Here is a 21,809-nt window from a genome sequence, read left to right as displayed (position 1 = left end):
AGTCCCTTCCAACTCTGCAAAGCCCTAATTTCTTCACCGAGCCTGTTTCCTCACCTTTAAAATGGGGACATTAATACCTGCACTCCTTTCTTCAGTGTTTCGGGGAAGAGATTGTTTTGTACACCCCAAAGGACTTTACAGGAATGTAAATAATCACCACCAGACAAGGACCTGAGAGACTCAAGGGCCTTGTGTGATGCATCAGAGGCAGACCTGGTGCCCTTTTTGTCTGGGGCTTTTTCTACTATATGATCACTTAGGAGTCTCCCTCATATAAAAAACCAAAACAACTCCCACTTTATGGAGGTGGAAAGGCTCAGAGCAGTGCACTCACTTGTCCAAGGTTCCCAAATGACTTAGTGGCAGAGGCAGCACTAGGACCCAGCACTTCTGCCTCCCAATGGGTCCCTTTTTCACTGTCCACCATCAGGATTCTGACTTTACTGTTCAATTTGGGGGATACCCTGAAGATCTCTTGTACCAAGTGACTTCTGAAAAGGCAGGCAGAATGAACAGCACAACAGCCTTTTTAAATGGAAGTTTACTTTTTTATTTTTTTTACAGCTGTCAAAACATTCACATAGAAAGAGGCACAGGACAGACACGTGAAATTGGAGCATTTGTTCCTTAATTGCACATTTTGAAGGGAACTTAACAGCAGATGACACGGTGCCATTCGTGGCTTTTCAGATTAGAATGCAAATAAAAAAGAAAATAGATCCTCCAGCTTATGGATGTCACCACCTTCCCTGCCCCAAGGCAGCAGGAATTCCCCTAGGTTTCTTCCATGGGGAACCTTCAGGACCACAAAGCAGGAACTAGAGACCAGCCTGCTTTAGCCCTCTGCATGAATAGAATTGGTTTTTAACAGGGTTAGGACTAGCCCTACAGAGAGACAGTTCCCTGGAACCCACAGTGCCACTCTCCGGAACAAAACTGTATACCTCCAAGATGGAACTGCGAACCAACTCCATTCCCAACCACTGTTTAGAATTACACACGGGGCTCTCTAATGCAGCCGTGGTTGGTGGTTGGTGTACGTCTAAGAAGCGGAAAGCCAGGAATAACCAGGGACACCATCCTTCTCTGGTCCCCCTGGGGAGGTGCTGCTGAATTCACAAACATTGCTCTCTTGCTGGATCCCAGCCTCTTGCTTGTTCAATGTCACATTTTACTGGGATCCCCAATTCTTCAGGCTCCTGCTTGCCCTTGAGGAAGTTTCTTCAACCAGCAGCCAACACCATACTAACAAACTTGGCTTTACTTGGCCAATCTGTTCTACTTCCTTCTGTCTGTTAGTGCCTGATCCCTGATCTGTACTTACAAGATTGAGGCACCTGACACAGAGCGGGTAGAGGAAGAGGATGAGACATCCATATTAATAATTTCTGAGGTTGAATACATACATAAGGATAGAGATAAACTGAGATCTTCCCAAAAAGCCTCTTTCATGGAGGGAGGTGCAGGCTTATAAATCAGAGGTACCCACTGAGGACACACAGGGTGCATTGTCCTTTGATTAAGATGGGTCAAAAAATGCCACCTTGGTTAAGTAAGAGCAGAACTAATTTACTGCAATGCCCACACCTTAGAAGCAAAAATCACAATAGCTGTGTCATAGATGTTGGTGTGGTGTGGGGCATGATGCCTCACTTGACTTCCTCTAGTTTGAGGGTCCAAACTTTTATCTTGATAATAGCTGGAGACAGCTGGGGCAGGTAAACAATGAGGCCTTGATCCACTGAGCCTTGTGACCACTTCAGAAACCCTGGCACTCCCAACATGCTCACCTAGAAAGAAAGGAAAAGACAAGAAAAGAAAGACAAGACATGATCTTTACATGTCACCAGTTGTAAGGCTCTGAAACAGAGGGAAGAAGGATCTTAGACACGATCCAGTCCATTCTCCTCATCAGACAGCCAAGGGGATTGGGCCTCAGGGAGGGGAAGTCATCTGCCCAAGGCTAAACAATAAGTTCATGGCTGATCTAAGAAATAAAACCATCTGCACATAAGACTTTACTCCCTAAAGAGATAATAACTAGAACTGATGCAGTGCTTTCCACGTGTTATCTCATGGGATCCTCAGAACTCTCTTGGAGAAAGTGCTATATTATCCCATTTTACAGATGAGGAAACTGAGGCTGAAAGACGTTTAGTGACTTGCCCAGGTTTCACAAAGTTACGAAGTATCCAGGGCAGGTCTTTCTGACTCTTAAGTCTGAGCCTCCATCTATCATACCACCATAGGGAGATACTAACAATGGCAACAGCCTTAAAGACTTGGTTTTGGCTCCAATACTTTCGAGCAAGGTGAGCTTGACTAAGTGAAGCAGGACTCCTCTCAGTCTATAAAATGGGAGTAATAATGACTTAACAGATCACATTACCATAGCTTCACCAGATGGGCAGAAACAGTTCTTTTACTAGGTTAGCACTGATTTAATATATATTTGTTGTATAGATGATGTCTCTCTCCATAGAATGTAAGGTTCTTGGGGTAGGCAATCTTTCTCTTTGTTTTTTTTAAGTAAACTTTTATATTGGCTATATTTCCCACCTCTATTCCTTTCCTTCTCAGAGAGCTATCTCATATAACATATGTATGGTATGTATATATACACATATACATATAATTTTTTTAGAAGAAAAAGAAAAAAATTTTGGCAAAGTCAATCAACACAGTCAAAAAAACCCTGACTTCTGCAAAGGAGTGGGGTGAGGTGTTTTCTTATATTTATGGAGAAAGTTCTTAGAGAGCAAAATTATGAACCGTGCTGACAGCTTGAGAACAGATCACATGACTCCTGGGATGTGCTGACTGTTTACATGATGGAAGAGGATTTTCCATCCCAGAGACGTAAGAATTATAATGGAAAAATAGGAGGAAAACCCCGGGGCCCCAGAGCACTAGCGTAAGCCTTAAGCTGATTCCTGAAGGCTGTATATCAACTTAGAAAACCACAAATGAACATTATCTTTGTTGTACTGTGTGTTTATTAACTGCAGGCAGCCCCAGAATTTGACAGCTTTGCTTCAGGGGATTTCCTAACTCTGCTAATGGTTCCAAGGCTAGAGAGCCCTTTCCACAACACTGTGAAGACTACTTACCTTTGTCGTATTTGTTGTGATAGGGGAGGCCAGCTGGAGCACTCCATTCTCTGGCCAATCATTGTAGAAGACATACACAGCGCAATCCTTTGTGGTATACCTGCAGGAGACAGTCAGCAGAGATTTATCGAAATGGAATGAAATATTTATGGAGCATTTATCCCACCAGAGTCCATTCCCATGGATGAGTCCGTTATTTGGACTCAGTTCCTGTCATGCACCTAGAACCTGGGAAATCCCTTTGAATTTAGAAGTTAATAACATTCTCCTTTTGCTTTCCTTTCTAAACAAGGCCCTTCCTTCTCAATCGTTTTACCTGATACTTCATCAGAAGAATATAAGGCAGACACTCAGCAAGTATTTCCTGTCACTTAATGGACACAACATCTTGGGATCCTAGAGAGAGCTGGAAAGGGACCTCAGAGGCATTTGACAGATGAGAAAAGGGGGGGCCAGGGAGTTGGGACTTGCCCAAGGTCACCTGGGCAAGTTTCAGATGGGATCTCAACCCAGGGGGTGTTCTGACTCCAGAGCCAGTGCTCTGTCCCCTGTCCCACAGCAATGAATAGGGGCACTATTTCACCAAACAGTCCAGTCATCTGAGGGGGAAAAAGCCTCCAGAAAGAATGGGACAAGATCCGTTAGGAAAAAAGCATTTGTAGACTGAGAACAACTAATAGGTGTGAAATGGAAAGTAGGAAAGAGACTTGGAGTCAGAGTGTGGGCTGGAGCCTCAGGTCTGCCACTTTGCTCCTCTGAGCCTTAGTTTCTTCATCTGAAAAATGGGGATGATTCTCTTTTTCACCACTCATCATGTAGAAGGACAAGGAATCTAAAGCACTGTGTAAAGGTCAAAGATGACTGTCATCTTCCCAACTCTGCTCTCACCTTGTCCTCCATGGCCTTTGACTTAAAGACCTTTCTACTCATGGGAAAAGAGAAGCTGAAAGCAAACAGAGGCCTGGACCACAGGCAGAAATCTAGAGCATCTGATCCTGTCCAGTGGCCTCAGATCATAAGTAAAGAGGAACCTCTCTTCCTGAGGTCCCACAGCAATTTGCAGAGAATGCTGAGATCAGCTCTGGGTTACAGTTTCCCTCTGAACCAAAGACCTAATGATGCTTTCCAAAGGCCTAATGTGACTGGAAGTTATGAATGTCATGGGACTTTTACACTGGGGCCCTGGAGATGGTTTAATCCAATCCTTCTTCTTTGTTTTAATATAGTTTGCATAGTTAGTGGCAAGGTTGAACCTCAAAAACCCAGATTTCTTGACTTCCAGGCTGGTGTACTCTCTCCCGTATCATCCTGTCTTTGAGTTATTCCCCACCCCCACCCCACTATCTCTAACACTAACCTAGCCCCTAGCTAGGGCTGTCACACACTTAGAACCAATTCTATCCAGGCACACATTAGAGCAGGGGCTCTGAACCTGGGGTTTATGTACTCCCACAGAGTGACTGCAAGGGGTGTACGAACTTGGATAGGGAAAAATGCATGCTTACTACAATGTAACTGGTTTCCTGTGTAATCCGTCTCTGGTATTTTATTTTCTGCATTTAAAACCATTACTCTTAGAAGGGAGTCGACAGACTTCACTGGATGGCTAAAGGTGTCTGTGGCACACAAAAGGCTAAGAAGCCCTGAGTCAAACCAAGATGCCAAGACTTACAGCATCCTTTATGAGTCCATGAACAGAAGAGTTTGACCTAAGGGAGATCAGGGAGCTTCTGAAGATTGCTGGGCCCGGCATGGAGGGGACTCCGGGAGGCTCTGCTGGACAAGGCCACATTTAGATACAGAGAGATCTTCACCTGGGATGAGCCAATAGACACAGAGGGAGCTGACTTACCATACGGTGGTGGTATTCTCCTTTTGCACCCTCCATGGCTTGGAAGCATAGATCCCCTCCCCACTGATGCTCAGCCAGCTCCCTACAGAACGGAGCCTTTCTTCAAAGATGGGGACAATGATCCCATCTTTGTTTGGCCCAATGTTGAGCAGATAGTTGCCTCCAAAGGACACAACTTCAATTAGTTCCTGGAAAGAAGAAAGAAACAGTGAAGTGCCCTCCCCTATTAATACTGGCACTGGATACACTGCACAGAAACTCATAAATGTTAAACAACCACAACAATATCAAGTCAACAGCCTGGGGCACATTCTCTGCTTCTTAGGCCCATGAGACCATGGAGGCCAGAGGCCTCCAGGCAACGAGGGCTGCTTAGAATCCAGCACCTCAGACCCACAAGGGTCCTTCGAACACAAAGTCCAAGTTGGGAGGACCCTCAAGCAAAACAATTAAGTCGTTTTTCTTAAACTTCTATAACTTACGAGGCAAGTATAATAGGCAGCAGTGATACAAGTTACCTAAAGAATGACACAAGGGCAGCTAGATGGTGCAGTGGATAGAGCGCTCAGACTGAAGTCAAGCAGACCTGAGTTCAAATCTAGCCTCAGACACTCAACTGGCTGGATGAGCCTGGACAAGTCACTTAACCCTGTTTGCCTCAGTTTCCTCATTTGTAAAATGACCTAGAGAAGGAAATGGCAAACTACTCTGATATCTTTGCCAAGAAAACTCCAAATGGGGTCATGAAGAGATGGACACAATTGAAAATTACTTAACAAAAGAATGACACAATCCCTACTCAAAAAGGAGTTTCCATTACACAGGGGAAGATATGAAGTACATAATATATTGATATATACATCACAAATCCAAAATGAATGAATATAAATATATGTAAAGTAGTGTGGAAGGAAGGGCACAGGGGTCAGGAAGGGCTTCATGGAGAAGGTGGTGTCAGAACCGGGAAAAAGACTCGTAAAACCCACAGTGTCTGAGCAGGAACATGGAATTTCAGAGTTGGGAAATTTCTTGGAACAGAGAATTTCAGAGCAGGAAGAGTCCTTAGAACTCACAATTTCAGAGCTAGGTAGAAGACTTTTTCAACAGAGAATGTCAGATACCTGATATATACCAGATACCTCAGCGATTAGCTAGTCCAGTCTCCTAACTATACAGATGAGAAAGCATACCTAAGAAAGAGAGCATGTAGCTTAGACCCAAACCCTAGTCTCCTGACTCTCACTGTCTTTCCACTACATCCTCCCTCTCTCCACCCTGCTTCAGGAGACCAAAGCCCAAGCATCTCTTACCGTAATGATTTCTAAATCAGTCATGACGTCATTACTGTTCATGTCTCGCCGATAGCCCCAGGATGCTTTATCAAGGGTGGTGCACATCTCCCACTTGCGTTTTGGAAGAGTATCTGGCTTGTACCTGTCATGACAGGTGAGGTAACCCCCATGCTTACAGAGAATGTCTCTGCCCCATCGATCATTAACCACAATTTGATCCTAAATAATGAAGAATGGAAGAGCTGAGTCACCAGGAATGGAACCCCATGGTTTCCTGTGGCTATAGAATCTAGATGTAAAAGCAAATCTCCTGAGTTTTCTTAGCTGACTTTGCAATACAAGAATGTACGCTGCTAAGTGAAGTTAAACAAGTCCTATTCCTTCGCTGGTCCTCACACGACAAAGATGCACGGCCCTGCACCATGCTAGCTACGTTCCTATTCCTCCTTTCTTATCCCTGTCCTTCTTAAGCTGTGGTGCCTGAAGTTGAATAAAATCCTCCAGGTGAGGTCTGAAGAGGACCGTGTAGCAGGACTATCACCTCCCTATCCCTGGAAGCTCAGGCCCTCTTCATGCAGCCCAAGAACCCATTAGCTTTCTTGTTTTTTGCTTTTTGCTCTCAAATCCCATCACTGACTTGTGTGAAGCCGACAGTCCACTGGATTCCCCAGGTCCTTTTCATAACAACTGTCTGCTCATCCCTCCTGTCCCCCACTCCCTATCTTACACTTGTGAAAGTGACATTTTGTACCCAAGTGAAGACCTAATATTCATTCCTATTCATTTCTTCTTGTGAGATTCAGCCCCCGGCTCTAGTCTTATCAAGATCCTTTTGGATCTAGTCATCTGGTCATGTTAGCTATCCTTCCTAGCTTTAAAGCTCCTAGAACTGCTGGGACCCATCCTATACATGGACCATACATACTATCTTGTATTATAATTGTGTGCTCATGATTTATTTCCCCCACCAGAATGTCTTACCAATACAGTGTGAATATAGTAGGCATTGCATAAAGCACCACTGGCTGAAATGAAATGAAATTTGCATCACTAGGCCTTGGCCCATTCAGTGATCCTGCCTCAGATCTAAAGGCCTGCTCTGGATGTCAGCTAAGACTCCATGCTAAGGAATAACTCTTTTCAATAACTGCCAAGACAACGTGAATGTATAGGACCTTGAATTCCTTGCTTTTCCCCCAGTCCCACAAAACATGCCCACAGCAACATGCTGCATCCTGTATTCTTGCAAAGCTTCCTTATTTCTCCATCCAGAATTCTCTTCTCTCCTGACAAATCATGGAGGGGAAGGAAGGATACAGCTGGTTCCAGGCCCTGGCTCACTCATCCTTCTACTGTCACAACCAGTTCTTCACCAGTCACCCACCTTTACAGGGCTGTCATTGTACAGCCAGGCGAGGAATTCGGTGGAATTCCAGTAAGTGTCAGGGGCTTCCCATTCCCCATCAGACCAGATCAGGTCAGGTTTGTACCTGAAAGACACGTGGAAGGGTAACACTGTAATGGACAACCGAGAAGGCAAGACAGCAAAACCAATAATGATTTGATAGGAGTGTTTATTAACCGGCTGGTGACGGCCTCTCAGAGGGAAAGACAGTCCCGAGCTTTCTGTTAGACATAATTTTATAGAAAATGTGGTTGTTAGCAACAGAGTATGTTTCTAAGGGGGTGCAGTGCCTTAGTATTGTTTCTATCGAAGAGAAGCCTTAGTATTGTTTCTTTTTTTTTAAGCAATTGGGGTTAAGTAACTTGCTCAAGGTTACACGGCCAGTTATTTCTGGGTGTGGTGCTGAGTATCTGAGCCCGGATTTGATCCCCAGGCCATCCTGACACTGGGGTTGGTGCTTTTACTCGCTGAGCCACCTGGCCGCCCCAAGTATTGTTTCTATTGAAGCAAAGTCTTAGTATTGTTCCTATTGAAGCGAAGCTGTGATCCCTTAGCAAAGCCTTGGATACAAACATAAACAGACCTGAATCCGTGGGAATCCATGGGAATCTGTGGCGTGTTTCTAGCAACACAGGTGAAACATTTCTTTACTACTGGGGCCTATTAGGTGGTTTCCAAGGAACCTAGTAGGGGTCCCCTCTAGCAGGTTTAAGGGGCATTGGTGTATGATTTCTGGTGGTCACTTCAACATGTTGGAGGAATCTTTACCATCTAGAGCAGCAGTGGGGTCTAGGTGACCTAGCAGTGGACCAGCAGTCAGGAGACCCAAGGTCCAGGCCCACCAGCTCAAGCATTCATGAAGAACCATGTAACCTCAGGCAAGACTACACTGTTTAAGCCTTACTACCTTCATCTGCAACACTGGAACTAGACTACTGTCCTTCCCTCACAGGCCTGAAAGCATGAATGTCAAGTACTTTGTAGAGGAGCAGCATGGAGCAGTGGTCAGAGGGCTTGGAGTCAGGAGGACCTGGGTTCAAGTCCTGGCCCTGGACCATATTGGATGTGTGGACCTGGTAAGCTGCTTCATTTGAGTGTCCTCAGACACTCTCTAAGAACATGCTGTCTGCCTTGGAAAGCAAGCTCTTCACTGGGAGATCCTTACACCTAGTGAGTGATATATTTGGGGGGAAAAAAGAGGGGGCTTTGAAGCCACAGAATTCTACTCCTGGACCCATCCCCAGGGCAGTGTTAGCTGGCTTACTCTAGCCCTTCACTCCACAGAAATTATTGGTCCCTTGGAGGTATAGGAAGACTTTGACCTCACCCCTTAGTAAGGCTGCACTCAGAGCTCAGTGGAATGACTGTCCCCTAAGAGGATCTTTACAAGTAACAACAACTGCTTGCACCTCCCATTTCTCTAGCCCTTTAGGGTTATAAAGCCCCATGAGATGGGAAGAGTAATATAAATGCCCCAACCCAATTTTAGAGAGGATGAAAACTGAAGGTCAGAGAGGTGCTTACCTGTTCACAAGATTGACCATTTCTGGCAGGACCTTGGCTTTGACAAAATTCTGGGTTGTGAAGTCGTTTTCCTTGTCAAGCAGATAGAAGGGATGAAACCACTCCAGGAGTGAGTGGTACAATCCATAACGGATATTCCTAAAAAGATGAAGGGGAAAATAGAATCATCTCACATGGAATTCTTTAAAATAGCTACTTTCAAAATAAAAACAGCAAGACCTAATATTACATAGTATGGAACTGACAAGATGGGGAATTAAAATCTGAAACAAATTTTAATTTTTTTTGTCAGTGTCCAGATATTTTCTGTAAGGACTATCACAGCAGGAATCCAATTTCTTGGTAACAAATATTTATTACAGGATTTATTTCAAGGGTTGCCTTGAATTACAAAGAAGTAGTTTGAAGGATGTCACCAAAGAACTAGAGTCAAGATGCCGTTACAGAATACTGTTCACAGCAGCATCTGCCTCCCGAACATATGTGCTCTGTGGTATAAGTAAATTTGGACAACAACCTTACCAAGTCACACATTTTTTCCAAACTGTAGAAACATCTGCACTCCCGGTTTTCTTTTCTTCCCAGCTAACTCCCTCACTCTGGTGCTTTCTAGACTTTAAGACGATGCTTCTCCCCTTCATTTATAAAGGACTTAGAGGAAGACAGTTAAGATGTAGTCTCCACCTTGGAGAGTCTAAAGTTGCTGGTACTTGCCCTCCAGTAAGTTTACATTTTGTTGTTGTTCAGTCGTCATCAAGACTATCCATGGAATTTTCTTGGCAAAGATACTGGAGTGCTTTGCTATTTCCTTCTCCAGAGGCTTAAGCCAAACAGAGGTTAAGTGACTCGCCCAGGGTCACACAGCTAGTGTCTGAGGCCGCATTTGAGCTCAATTCTTCCTAACTAAAGGCCAGCACTTTATTCACTGGGTCACCTAGCTGCCTAAGTTTAAATAACTCAGGTGTTTAGACTTCTTCCCTCTCACTTTTTTTTTTTTTGCGGGGTGGGGGGGGTTAATTCCATTAAGTCAAAACTATTTCTATAATAACAGTAATGTGTTTACATTTTTATTATAGTAACAATTGTTAGATAAACAAAACAAGTCACATAAAAAACTCTTTTGGGGGGGAAACAATTTTTAAGAGTATAAAGGGGTTCTGAAACCAAAAACTTTGAAACCACTGATATGTTGGACGCAGACCTAAGCTGGCAGATGCTGATCACTCCAACTCAGAAGGAAGCTCTGGTGTCCTCACTGTGCCATCAACTCAAACTCGAACCCTTCTTTAGCCAAGGAGAAAGGGAAGGGTAAAAAGGGTAAAGAGGCTAATAAAACCTAGGGAGGAGTATATGGACGGAGGGGCAGGTGGTAGCAGATGGTCCTATCAGAATCAGAGAATCAAATACTCAAAGGCAATGTTTCAACATCATTAGTCTAAGCCAGGAGTGGGAAACCCGCAGCCTCGAGGCCACATGTGGCCCTGTAGGTCCTCAAGTGCAACCCTTTGACCGAATTCAAACATCACAGACCAAATCCCCTTAATAAAAGGGGATGAAACATGGACACAGTGGAAGGGCCGCACCCAAGGGCTTGAAGGTCACTCGTGGTCTCGAGGCCACAGGTTCTCTGTCTCTGGCCAAGTCATCCAGGACAAGAAACTCCAGTACTACACAGTTAACAAGTGGTCTTATAGCTTCTGTTGGAAGACCTCTGAGGAGGGGTCACCCACCTTGTGGAAGGCAGCTCATTCTACCCAAGATTGCATTAACTGTCTTGACAACCAATTCACACTATGCATGCACAGTGAGCGTTGTTGTTGTTTGGTCATTTCAGAAATGTTGACTCATTTGGGTTTTCTTGGCAAAAATACTGGAGTGGTTTGCCATTTCCTTCTCCAGATCATTTTACAGATGAGGAAACTGAGGCAATCAGGGTTAAATTGACTCACCCAGGATCATACAGCTAGGAAGTGTCTCAGGCTGGATTTGAACTCAGGAAGACCAATCTTCCTGACTTCTGTGCTACCTAGCTGCCCAGTCCACTAAATCCACAAATCTTTTTCAGAACTACTGTCTAGCCAAGACTGGAGAAACCTCCACATCAATAGATATTTTCCTAGGCTGATGCAGACTCTGGTCTACTCTGGGCAGCTTTTATTCACCAGTCAAATGCTACTTGTAGCAAGGTCACCTTTGGCTTAAACCTCAAACAAGCAAGGCCTGGACAAAATAATGCTCAATGATGACGAGACTGTTCCACAGATTATTCTTAGTTTTTTGGGAAAAGCCAAGGGGATAAGCTGAAGAGATTTGTAAGTGACTGAATGCCAGCAAAGGGGAATGCAGGGCTAATAAGCAACAAACACACTTACTTCTTTCGGAGGAAATGTCCCAATTCACCCACCAGATCTCGGTGTGGCCCTACATCCACAGAATTCCAGTTCCAAGATGTAGGACTGGGCCAGAGAGTATAGCCCTCATGATGCTTACTGGTCAGGACCACATATCTGTGGAAATCAAAGGCATGTTGTTAATGTTTTCTTCCTGCTCAAATTCTCATATATTTATCCATCTGTGTACATATGGCCTCAGTGAAATGGAAATTTTTGAAGGCAGGGGCCTGTTTTTGCCTGTATATCCTCAGGGTCTGGTACACAGAAGGTATTTAATAAATGCTTAGTAAATCAAATGTGAACAAAAGAAGAGGTCACTAGTAATTTGTGGCCTCTCAACAATTCCTGCCTTACATGTAGTTGGGGAAAAAATAAAATATTATATATTAGCAATAAAAAAATTCTGTCTTACAAAATGTCTGCCTCTATTTCTACTTTATTTTTTTAATTTTTAAAAATTTATTTATTTTTAGTTTTCAACATTCATCTCCACAAGATTTTGAGTTACAATTTTTTCTCTCCCCATCTTTCCCCTACCCCACCTCAAAACAGCAAGCCTTCTAAATACCTCTTCCCTCAATCTGTTCTCTCTTATATCCTCCCTCTACACCCCACCCCTAACTTTCTAGTAGGGCAAGATGGGTCTCTATACCCCAGTACCTGTACATCCTTTCCCAGATGCATGTAAAAAAAGAATTTTTAAACATTTGTTTTTAAAACTTTAAGTTCCAGATTTTTTTCCCCTTCTTCCCTCCTCACCCACCCCCACTGGGAAGACAAGCAATTCAATATAGATTGTACATGTGCAGTTACCCAAATCTACTCCATAGTAGTTATATTATGAAAGACCAACTACACTTCTCTCCATCCCATCCTGCTCCCACCCACTCTACCTCCTCCCTCGACCACATCCCCCTTCAAAGATGCTTGCCTCTAACTACCCTCTCCCCCAATCTGCCCTCCCCTCTACCCTCCCCCCAACTCCCCTACCCCCCTACTATCCTGTAGGGTAAGATACCCAATTGAGTGTGTATGTTATTCCTTCCTTAGGCCAAATTCAATGAGAATCAGGTTGTCCCATTCCCTTTCACCTTCCTGCTCTTCCCCTCCATGGTAACAGTTCTCTCTTGCCTCTTTTATATGAGATAATTTACCCTAATCTATTGCTCCCTTTCTTCTTCTCCCAATAAATTCCTCTCTCACCTCATAATTTTATTTTTTAGATATCATCCCTTCATATTCAACTCATCCTGTGCCCTCTATGTATACATGAACATACAAATGCCCGCACTTACATATATATTTATATACACATACACCCTCCTATACATATATATACACACAGACACAGACACATGTATATTCCCTTCAGCTATCCTCATACTGGGAAAAGTCTTATGAGTTACAATTATCGGTTTTCCACATAGGAATGTTAATAGTTCAACTCTAATAATTTCCTTATGATTTCTTTTCCCTGTTTACCTTCTCATGCTTCTCTTGCTTCTTGTATTTGAAAGTCAAATTTTCTGTTTGGCTCCGGTTTTTTCATCAAGAATGCTTGAAAGTCCTCTATTTCACTGAATGACCATATTTTCCCCTGTAGCATTATACTCAGTTTTTCTGGGTAGGTAATTCTTGGTTTTAGTCCTAGCTCCTTTGATTTTTGGAATATCATATTCCAAGCCCTGTGATCCCTTAATGTAGAAGCTGCTAGGTTTTGTGTTATCCTGATTGTGTTTCCACAATATTCAAATGGTTTGTTCTTGGCTGCTTGTAATATTTTCTTCTTGATCTGGGAACTCTGGAATTTGGCTATAGTATTCCTAGGTAGGAGTTTTCTTTTGGGGATCTTTTTCAAGAGATGATAGGTGAATTCTTTCAATTTCTATTTTGCCCTCTGGTTCTAAAATATCAGGGCAATTTTCCTTGAGAATTTCTTGAAGGATGATTTCTAGCTTCTTTTTTTGATAGTGGCTTTCAGGTAGTCCAATAATTTTAAAATTATCTCTCCTAGATCTATTTTCCAGGTCAGTGGTTTTTCCAATGAGATATTTCACACTGCCTTCTATTTTTTCATTTGTTTGGATCTGTTTAATAGTATCTTTTGATTTTTCATAAAGTCATTAGCTTCCATTTGCTCCAATCTAATTTTTAAGGTATTATTTTCTTCAGTGAGCTTTTGCATCTCCTTTTCCATTTGGCCAATTCAGTTTTATAAGGTATTCTCCTCATTGGTTTTTTTGACCTTGTTTGCCATTTGGGTTAGAATATTTTTTAAGGTGTTATTTTCTTCAGCATTCTTTTGGGTCTCCTTTAGCAAGCTGCTGGCTTGTTTTTCATGATTTTCTTGCATCACTCTCATTTCTCTTTCCAATTTTTCCTCTATTTCTCTTACTTGATTTCAAAATCCTTTTGAAGGATTTTTGGAAAATCTGGAAGTCAAAATCTTGTGTGAGTGAAAGTTGAAAACTGAAAATACAGGGCGGCTAGGTGGCACAGTGAATAGAGCCCAGGCCCTGGAGCCAGGAGGACCTGAGTTCAAATCTGGCCTCAGACACTTAACGCAAAACTAGCCCTGTGACCTTGGGCAAGTCACTTAACCCCAAATGCCCTGCCTTCTCCTTTCCAAAAAGAAAAAAAAGAAAACTGAAAATAATAAAAACAAAAACTGGTTTAGTATGATAAATGTATAGGATCTCCTGTCCTCCTGTCTTTTACCATAAGACCTTTAGAAATCAAGGACTTTTGTTGTCTTCTGGTTGTATGTTTTGATCATCCTTATCACCAAGGATGTAAGAAAATACCTTTTCACCAAGTAATTAAGCTACAGTCTGATTTTCCCCCCATTTGTTCATTTTCCCAGTCAGTTACTTGACTTTTGAGCTCTTAATTAAGTGAAGTGTGTACTGCCCCAAACTTCAGGGGTTTTGTGCAGCTGTTTTCAGAGATATTTCTAGGGACCTGTAAATTTTCAGTTCTTCCTAGGTGGTATGATCAAAGGAGAGGTATTACTCCTCTCCTGGTCTGTGAGCAACCACAAGTACTCTTTTCTGCCTTAGAGTTGTGAGGAGGAATCCCTCTCCATTGCTGCCACAAGCTCCAACACGCCAGCACACCCCCTTGCTCTAGGACTACCACTCAAGACGGCAACCCAGATCCAAGCAGGGCAAAGCAAGAGAATCCTGTCTCATAGCCAGCAATAAGATCTCTATAATCCTCCTCTGATCAACTGCTTGTTTCTCCTACGGTCTGTAGGCCAAGAGAGTTCCAGAAGCAGCCACTGCTTGCAGCCCTTGCCCTTGGGCTGGGGATGGGCCACTGTCCTCTCTCACCCAGGTATGATAGACCTTTCCCCCTCATCTTTATAGAGTTTTGCTGTCTTTGGTGTTTGTGAGTTGAGAAGTCTGGAAACCGCCAAAGCTGCCAATGATTTGGTGCCCTGCGGCCTGCTCCAGCCCTGTCTGTGCCGTGTGTGCTGGTGCTAGTCTCTGCTCCCAGCCTGGCGCAACAGACCCTCCCTGTTAGCCTTCCAGATTGTCTTGGGCTGGAATTTTCTTTCAGTCTGCCATTTTGTTGCTTTTGCTGCTCTAGAATTTGTTTAGAGTCATTTTCTACAGGTATTTTGAGGCATTTGGGAGAGAGCTCAAGCAGGTCCCTGCTTTAACTCTGCCATTTTGGTTCTGCCCACTAAACCAGAAGTTTTTAATCTGGAGTCCGGGAGCTTGTTTTAAAAAAAAATTTTTTTCTTATATATATTTGAATATTTGATTTTAAAACTTTGAATTCCAGATTCATTCCCTTCCTTCGTTGTCACCCACCCTTACTGGGAAGATAAGCAGTTCAGTTCAGTATAGGTTGTACATGTGTGGCTAATGCAAAACAATAACATCGTAGATATATTGTAAGAGACTGACTATATTTCCCTCCTTTCTATCCCACCTCCCACTCATTCTATTCTCTACTTTGATCCCATCCCTTTTCAAAAGTGGGTGCTTCCAACTCCCCCCCCCTACCAAGCCTGCCCTCCCTTCCATCATCCCCCCTCTCATTCCCTTCTCCCCCTACTCTCCTGGAGGGTGAGATACCCTATTTAGTGTGTATTTCATTCTTTTGTATCCTTATAAAGCTTCAACTTAAAGATTTCTAAGGACAGGTAACCTGCCATCCCTTGGGATGGCCCATTGCCTGTCTTCACAGCTTTTGAATCAAGTGGAAGTTATTTTCCTGATGTCAAGGCATAAATTGGCTTCTTTTCAACTTCTACCATCCTACCACTGGCCCTCGGGTCAAACCAAAGAAATCAGAGATCCACATCCTACTCCATCAGAGCCATCAAATTATCAGTCTGCCCCAATGTCCTCCCTTCTCTTCTTTAAGCTAAACACGTCCAATTCAGCTCTTCCAATCCATCCACATATATAATGGGCTCAAACCCTCTACTGGACTGGGTGTTCTCCTGGACGCTCTCCAGTTTCTTCATGTCCAATGTGAACTTCACAATAACCCTGAGGTAGAGTCTACTATTATCCCTACCTTACAGCATATGGAACTAGAATTCAGAGACTTGAGGAACTTGCTGGCTCTGTGACTTTGGATAAGTCACTTTTTCTCTGACAGTCAATAACATTTAATAAGCACCTACTGTGTGTCAGGCACTGTGCTAGGTGCTGAGGATACAAAAAAAGGCAGAAGACAGTCCATGCCATTTAGGAGCTTACAGTCTTATGGGGGAGACCACATGGAAATAACTTATGTACAACTCTAGACAGGATAAGTTGGAGATAATCACAGAGGGAAGGTGCTATCGTATCACTAAGGCTACTTAGCTTGCTCATGGGTCACACAATGGCCTTGGACTAGCTAAGCCCCCAGTGGCTCTCCCTTATGGCTCTTGTGATTCTATAACTCAAAGATGGGGACAGCACCAACTTCTGCTTTTAGAAGTCATTTGCCCTGAAAAAAAAAAAAAAAGAAGCCCAGTTTTCCTCGGCTCATCTTTCTTGTGCTGAAGCCAAGGCCTAATTCTTCTTTGGTAAAGGAACACAGAAAGAATTGGAACCAGAAGGGGAAGTGGAACAGGGCTGAGAAGAGGAGGTGTCCTGAGTGACCAAAAGAGAGAACTCTGCTGGGAATGGGGGAGAGAAGAGGATCAAGGGAAGAAAGAAGTGATATCAGTGTGCAGAGACCTTGGATTCATTATCTAACCTGATCCTTAAAATGACCCTATGAGATAGGTATACATTTGAGTCATCACTTATGGAGTTTGGGAGATGCTGCCCCTTCTAACTCATAGTAAGCCCTTTTGTTTCCTTTGCTAAAATAAGGGGGTGGGCCTGGGTAACCTCTAAGATTACCCAGGAATCAATCACTTCCAACTCTGAATCTATGACAAGAAATCTGAGTCTAGGAGGTGGACTGCTCACACAGGGAGTCAGAAGCCCAGACCCTCCAGCCCTAATTCTGGGTAAAGCACCTTTTTATAATTTTTAAGTGACCCTGGGCTATCTCCTAACTAGATCTCTGGTGAATAATCAGAAGCCAGGAGCAGAGAAAGAAGGACTAAAAAGCAAGGAGGACCAGCTTCGGAGTCTCAGCTGTTTCCTGGCCATGCCAGGGCCTGTGGTTACTTTCCCTTCTCTAAGCTTCAGTTGCTTCATTTGTCAAAAGGGGACAATGATATTTTTCTACTAGTACATGGGTGCTGTGGGGGAAAACTCCACCTTATAGATGTGAGCTCTTCTTTTTAACGCCTGTTATAGCAAAGCAATATTCACAATGCCTACGGAAATTACAGATATGCTGATGAAGTTATCAGTCACAAAATATATCAGGCTTTCTATATGGGGGAATAAGCTGGAACATTTATTAAAATACCAAAAGACTGAGTCCCAAAACTAGTAAGTCAAAGCCATCAGAGTAGTTATGAAATTGGCACAGGCAGATAAAGTAGAAAGCACCCACATTCTCAAGCTTTTAAAACAGAATAGGCTACCTCAGGCAAAGGTCTTCCTCTCCCCACTCACAGCGACCACCCCGTGTCCAGGAAGCGTGCTCCCAGCAGCTCCGGCCCCTGGCAGTCCTCAGCAGGAATCCTCAGCAGAAATTCTGGCTGACTCAAAAAGGGGTTCGCGCCTCCGCTGCCGCTGCTACTGCTGCTGCAGCCGCCACTGCTAGCCACAGAAGGAACTCTAGCTTGGCTTCCGCTTCTTCTTGCTCTGCCCCTTCCTGCTACGTCAGCAAGTCCAATGGGGCATGGAAGATCTTTAAATCCCATAACCCTTACAACGCCTCATCTTGCGGGAGAGCTAGACTGTTGCTCAGTTGTGTTCAGCCCAGTCCAACTCTTTGGGGCCCCACTGGGGGTTTTCTTGGCAAAGCTACTGGAATGATTTGCCATTTCTTTCTCCAGCTCATCTGACAGATGAGGAAAATGAGGCAAACAGGGTTAACTGACTTGCCCAGGGTCACATAGCTAGTAAGTGTCTGAGGCCACATTTGAACTCATGAACATGAGTCTTACTGACTCAGACAGATACTCTATCACTGCGCCACCTAGTGCCCCAACATGATCATAGGATGAGCCAATTTTCACCTCTGCCCCTAATTATCTAGCCAGTTTAGACATGAGTCATCTGAGCTGCATGAATTACACATTAGCTCCTCTGTATCTGTATCCCTAGGGCGTAGACCAGAGCCCAGCAGCACCTAAGAGGAGTCAAATAAGTGCTTGCTGATTCAAGCCATAAAGCATTTATTAAGAGTTTACTATATGGCACACTAAAGCTTTAAGGGCTGGGGATACAAAGAAAGAAAACAAAAACAATTCCTAGCCTAAGGAGCATACAATTTAATGGGAAAGACAACATGGGCACAGCCATATACAAAAACATATAAGTACAGAACTTTAAGAGGCCATTTAATCCAACCTCCTCTTTTTTTCTGGGGAGGAAATTAAGTCCCGGAAGGGAGGTTAAGTGATTGCCTAAGGTGACACAGGTAAACCCAACCCACTCATTTTACAGAAGGCACTTACTATGCCTCCCAAATACAGTCAATGAAACAATCCCTACTCCCAAAGAGTTTTCATTCTAACTCATTTGCTGTTCAGTCTGTTTGACTCTTCATGACTCCATTTGGGGTTTTCTTGGCAAAGAAACTGGAGTGGTTTGCCGTTGCCTTCTCCAGCTCATTTTACAGATGAGGAAATTGAGGAAAACAGGGTGAAGTAACTTGCTCAGAGTCCCACAGCTAGGAAGAGTCTGAGTCTGAATTTGAACTCAGGAAGGTGAGTCTTCCTGACTTCAGGCCTGGAGCTCTATCCACCTTGCCACCTAGTTGCCCCTTCTAACTCAGAGTAAGCCCTAAATGGATGTTTTTTGTTACGGGGGCAGCAGTAGCTTGTTTCTACCAAGGCAGCAGTGGCTAGTTGCAACCAGCCCAAGGCTTTGATCTATACAAAGCAGGGATAGAGTCCTGGACTTGAAGTTCAAATCTAGTTAGTTACTATCCCTCTGTGTCTAGACAGTTAATCAATAAACATTTACTAAGTACTTCGGAGGAGACAGTCAACTGCTGGGGATACCAAAAACCCCAACCAAAGCAAAACAAAAACCGCCCCAAAACCCTCAGCGGGCAAGTTACTTTAGCTTCCTTTGCCTTCGTATCCGTATCGGGTAGAAGGGCCGGGATAACTCGGGGCTCTTTGTAAAGCTGGGGTGCAGACAAGCCCAATCCAAGCTCCCTCCCCGACCCTCCCAGCTGGGCGTGCCCCGCCCGCTCTCACCTGGCCCCGGACGCCTCGAACAGGTCCGCCCACTGCTTGGGGTCGTAGAAGCTGGCCCGGAACTGGGGACCGAAGTCTGCATAGGAGAAGTGCGGGGGGTAGTTCTGGATCATGAAGGCTTTGTACTTGAGGTCGTGCCGGCCTTGCCAGTTCCACCAGAACCACTCGCTGCCCCAGGCCGGCACCGAGTACACGCCCCAGTGCACGAACACGCCGAACTTGGCCTCGTCGAACCAGGCGGGCAGCGGCCGCGCATCCAGACTCTCCCAGTCCGGGGTGTAGCGAGGCGAGCCCGAGGCCGAGGCCGCCAGCAGGAGCAAGGTTAGTGGCAGCCACCGGCGGCCCCGGTAGGCCTCCCAGACCACCGCGGCGCCCATCTAGGAGATCAAAGTCCGAGTGTTGCCAAACACCTCTTCCCCACCAGCTAGGCCCCGTCCCGGTTCGAGGGCTCCTTCTCTCTGCCATGCTGATTGGCCGTGGAGAAACAAGGGGGCGGAGCCGATCCCGCCTCCTAAACAACGCCCTGGGCCTTCCAGCGCCTGCACGCACTATGGCGCCCTCCGGCGTTCGAGGAGGGGACGCCTCAGTGGATAAGATTGATATAGCGAGGCTGCAGGGTATAGGGGAGCTCCGGAATTAAGGAGGAGGCGTGGGCTCGAATTTCAGAGACCCCGGGCCAAGTCCCTTCACCTCTCTGGGCCCGCTTTCTCATTTGTAAAGTGGAGGCTGGCCGGTCCCCTTTCCCTGGTGTGCTCCCTGGCCTGGTCTCACCTGGAGCCCGACGCCTCCAGGAGGTTCACCCACTTGGAGAACCTGGCCTCGAGCTGGGGCCGAGGTCGGCGTAGGCCGGCTTCCTCCCTGGGATCGCGTGCGGCCTGCGAGCGGAGTCACTCCCTGAGTATTCGCCCCGTTGCACAGACGCGCCCAGCTCGGTCTCCTCGAACCACGGCTGGGCGTCCAGGCTCTCCCAGGCCGAGGTGTAGCTGGCCGAGGCCGACGATGCGGACAAGAGCAGAGGCAGCCGCAGCTGCCGGAGCTCGGTCCTGGAGGTTACCATAGCTGCAGTCACCCGGGTAGCAACCCAACTTCGAGCCGCGGTCCCAGGCAGCTTCGGAGGCGCAAGTCCGAAACCAGCTGATGGGCGCCGCCCCTCCTGCCCACTGATTGGCCAGCGAGATGCAGCCTCTTCATCGACTCCAGTCTTAATCCACAAGAGCAGCCCCAAAGCGGCTGGGGGTGGGGCCTCTCCGTACGATTTCACCACTGATTGGCCAGAAAGAAGAAAGGGGGTGGGACTGATCCCTGTCTCTTTAGGTTACTTAGAACCGCGTGGACTGGTGGTATAGACTTCAGCAGCAAGCCTCTGAAGATAAGAGAGAAAATGAGTACAATTTAATATTGTTGAAAGTGGATTTTTAAGGATTAAGAGTAAAGAGTGGACTGTTTGGTGTTAACTTAACGATTTCCATGTTGGTGCTAATTCAACATTTGTTATGTGTGTATGGTCTCAGCAAGTACTGCAGGATCAGCTTATTAGAACTACTCTTTCTCTCTTAAATGCGAACAGAGACTTAACTATTGCAAGGGATTTAAGTGCCCTAGGACGCCCACTCCTCTTTATCTTGTCTTTAACTGATTATGGTCCCCTTTAATCTAGTGCGAACATTTGCTAACAAGGACACTTTCCTTCCGTATCTTCTGTAACTAGAAATATACAATCCACTTTAACAAGTCTCTCTCTCTCCCTTCCCTCTCCCCCCTCTTTCTGTGTCTCTGTCTGTGTCTGCTTCTCTTTGTCCCTCCTCTCTTTCTCTCTCCTTTTCACCAGTTGCTTTGTAACAAGCAGGCGTACATGTAATGAATGGTATCTTTTTGTTTACACACATATAATGACATATATACATGTTATGCATGTAGTATATATATCTAGTCTGTATATCTTTATTCATATCTCCAAATTATAAATCGATGGTAACACTTCCATTCTCTTGCTGTGTAGTTTTCTACCTTCAGAGAGGAAGAAAGATGAGTATATGAGGGTATTTTTTTTTCCAGAAAAGCTAGCAATAATTAAACTTGTAACTCATATGTGGTGGAAGGAGACTGAATGGCGGCAGTTTCTCTTACCAAATCACTACACAGCTCAATAAAAGTGGGATGGGGGTGGTAGAGAAGAAAGGGGACTGGTGGAAGGAGAGGCGTCAGCAATAGGGGAGCTCAACTTCAGAAACATGTTGAAGCTCTTGACCAATATTAGGTTTTAAAAATTATTATTATTTTTTTTTTGTAGAGAACACTTAAAGGATTTCTTGTGACAATGACTAGGCTTTCATTGTGTTGAAAATTTCTACAATTTAACAATCAATTGAATTCTTCAATTTAACAATCACAATTTCTTCAACTTAATAATCAATTCAAGTTCTTGGAATTAGGTAGCTGTGAAGCTCTGA

General features: G+C 44.7%; 1 protein-coding gene across 2 annotated transcripts; it reads right to left on the bottom strand.

Moving 5' to 3' along the window:
- Positions 1-526: 526 nt before the first annotated feature.
- On the bottom strand, positions 527-20,709 carry LOC138154342 (tissue alpha-L-fucosidase-like). Of its 2 annotated transcripts, XM_069079043.1 has the most exons (8): positions 19,360-20,701; positions 11,556-11,690; positions 9,184-9,321; positions 7,639-7,744; positions 6,273-6,473; positions 4,963-5,150; positions 3,111-3,210; positions 527-1,790 (listed from the first exon to the last, which is right to left on the bottom strand). In XM_069079043.1, exons 1-8 carry the CDS (start codon positions 19,734-19,736, stop codon positions 1,650-1,652), a joined length of 1,386 nt encoding a protein of 461 aa, XP_068935144.1. In that variant the 5' UTR covers positions 19,737-20,701; the 3' UTR covers positions 527-1,649. The 2 variants fall into 2 exon arrangements, with proteins under 2 accessions (XP_068935144.1, XP_068935145.1); XM_069079044.1 differs by lacking the exon at positions 7,639-7,744 and having other exon boundaries at positions 6,273-6,396; positions 19,360-20,709.
- Positions 20,710-21,809: the final 1,100 nt, after the last annotated feature.

Source organism: Petaurus breviceps, unplaced genomic scaffold, assembly GCF_028583685.1.
Source record: "Petaurus breviceps papuanus isolate PSGF00001 unplaced genomic scaffold, PetGlider_PUasm1.0 91041, whole genome shotgun sequence".
In the NCBI taxonomy this organism is placed as follows: Eukaryota; Metazoa; Chordata; class Mammalia; order Diprotodontia; family Petauridae; genus Petaurus; species Petaurus breviceps.
Note: the sequence above shows the minus strand (reverse complement) of the source record. Positions and strands in the feature narration are given on the sequence as shown.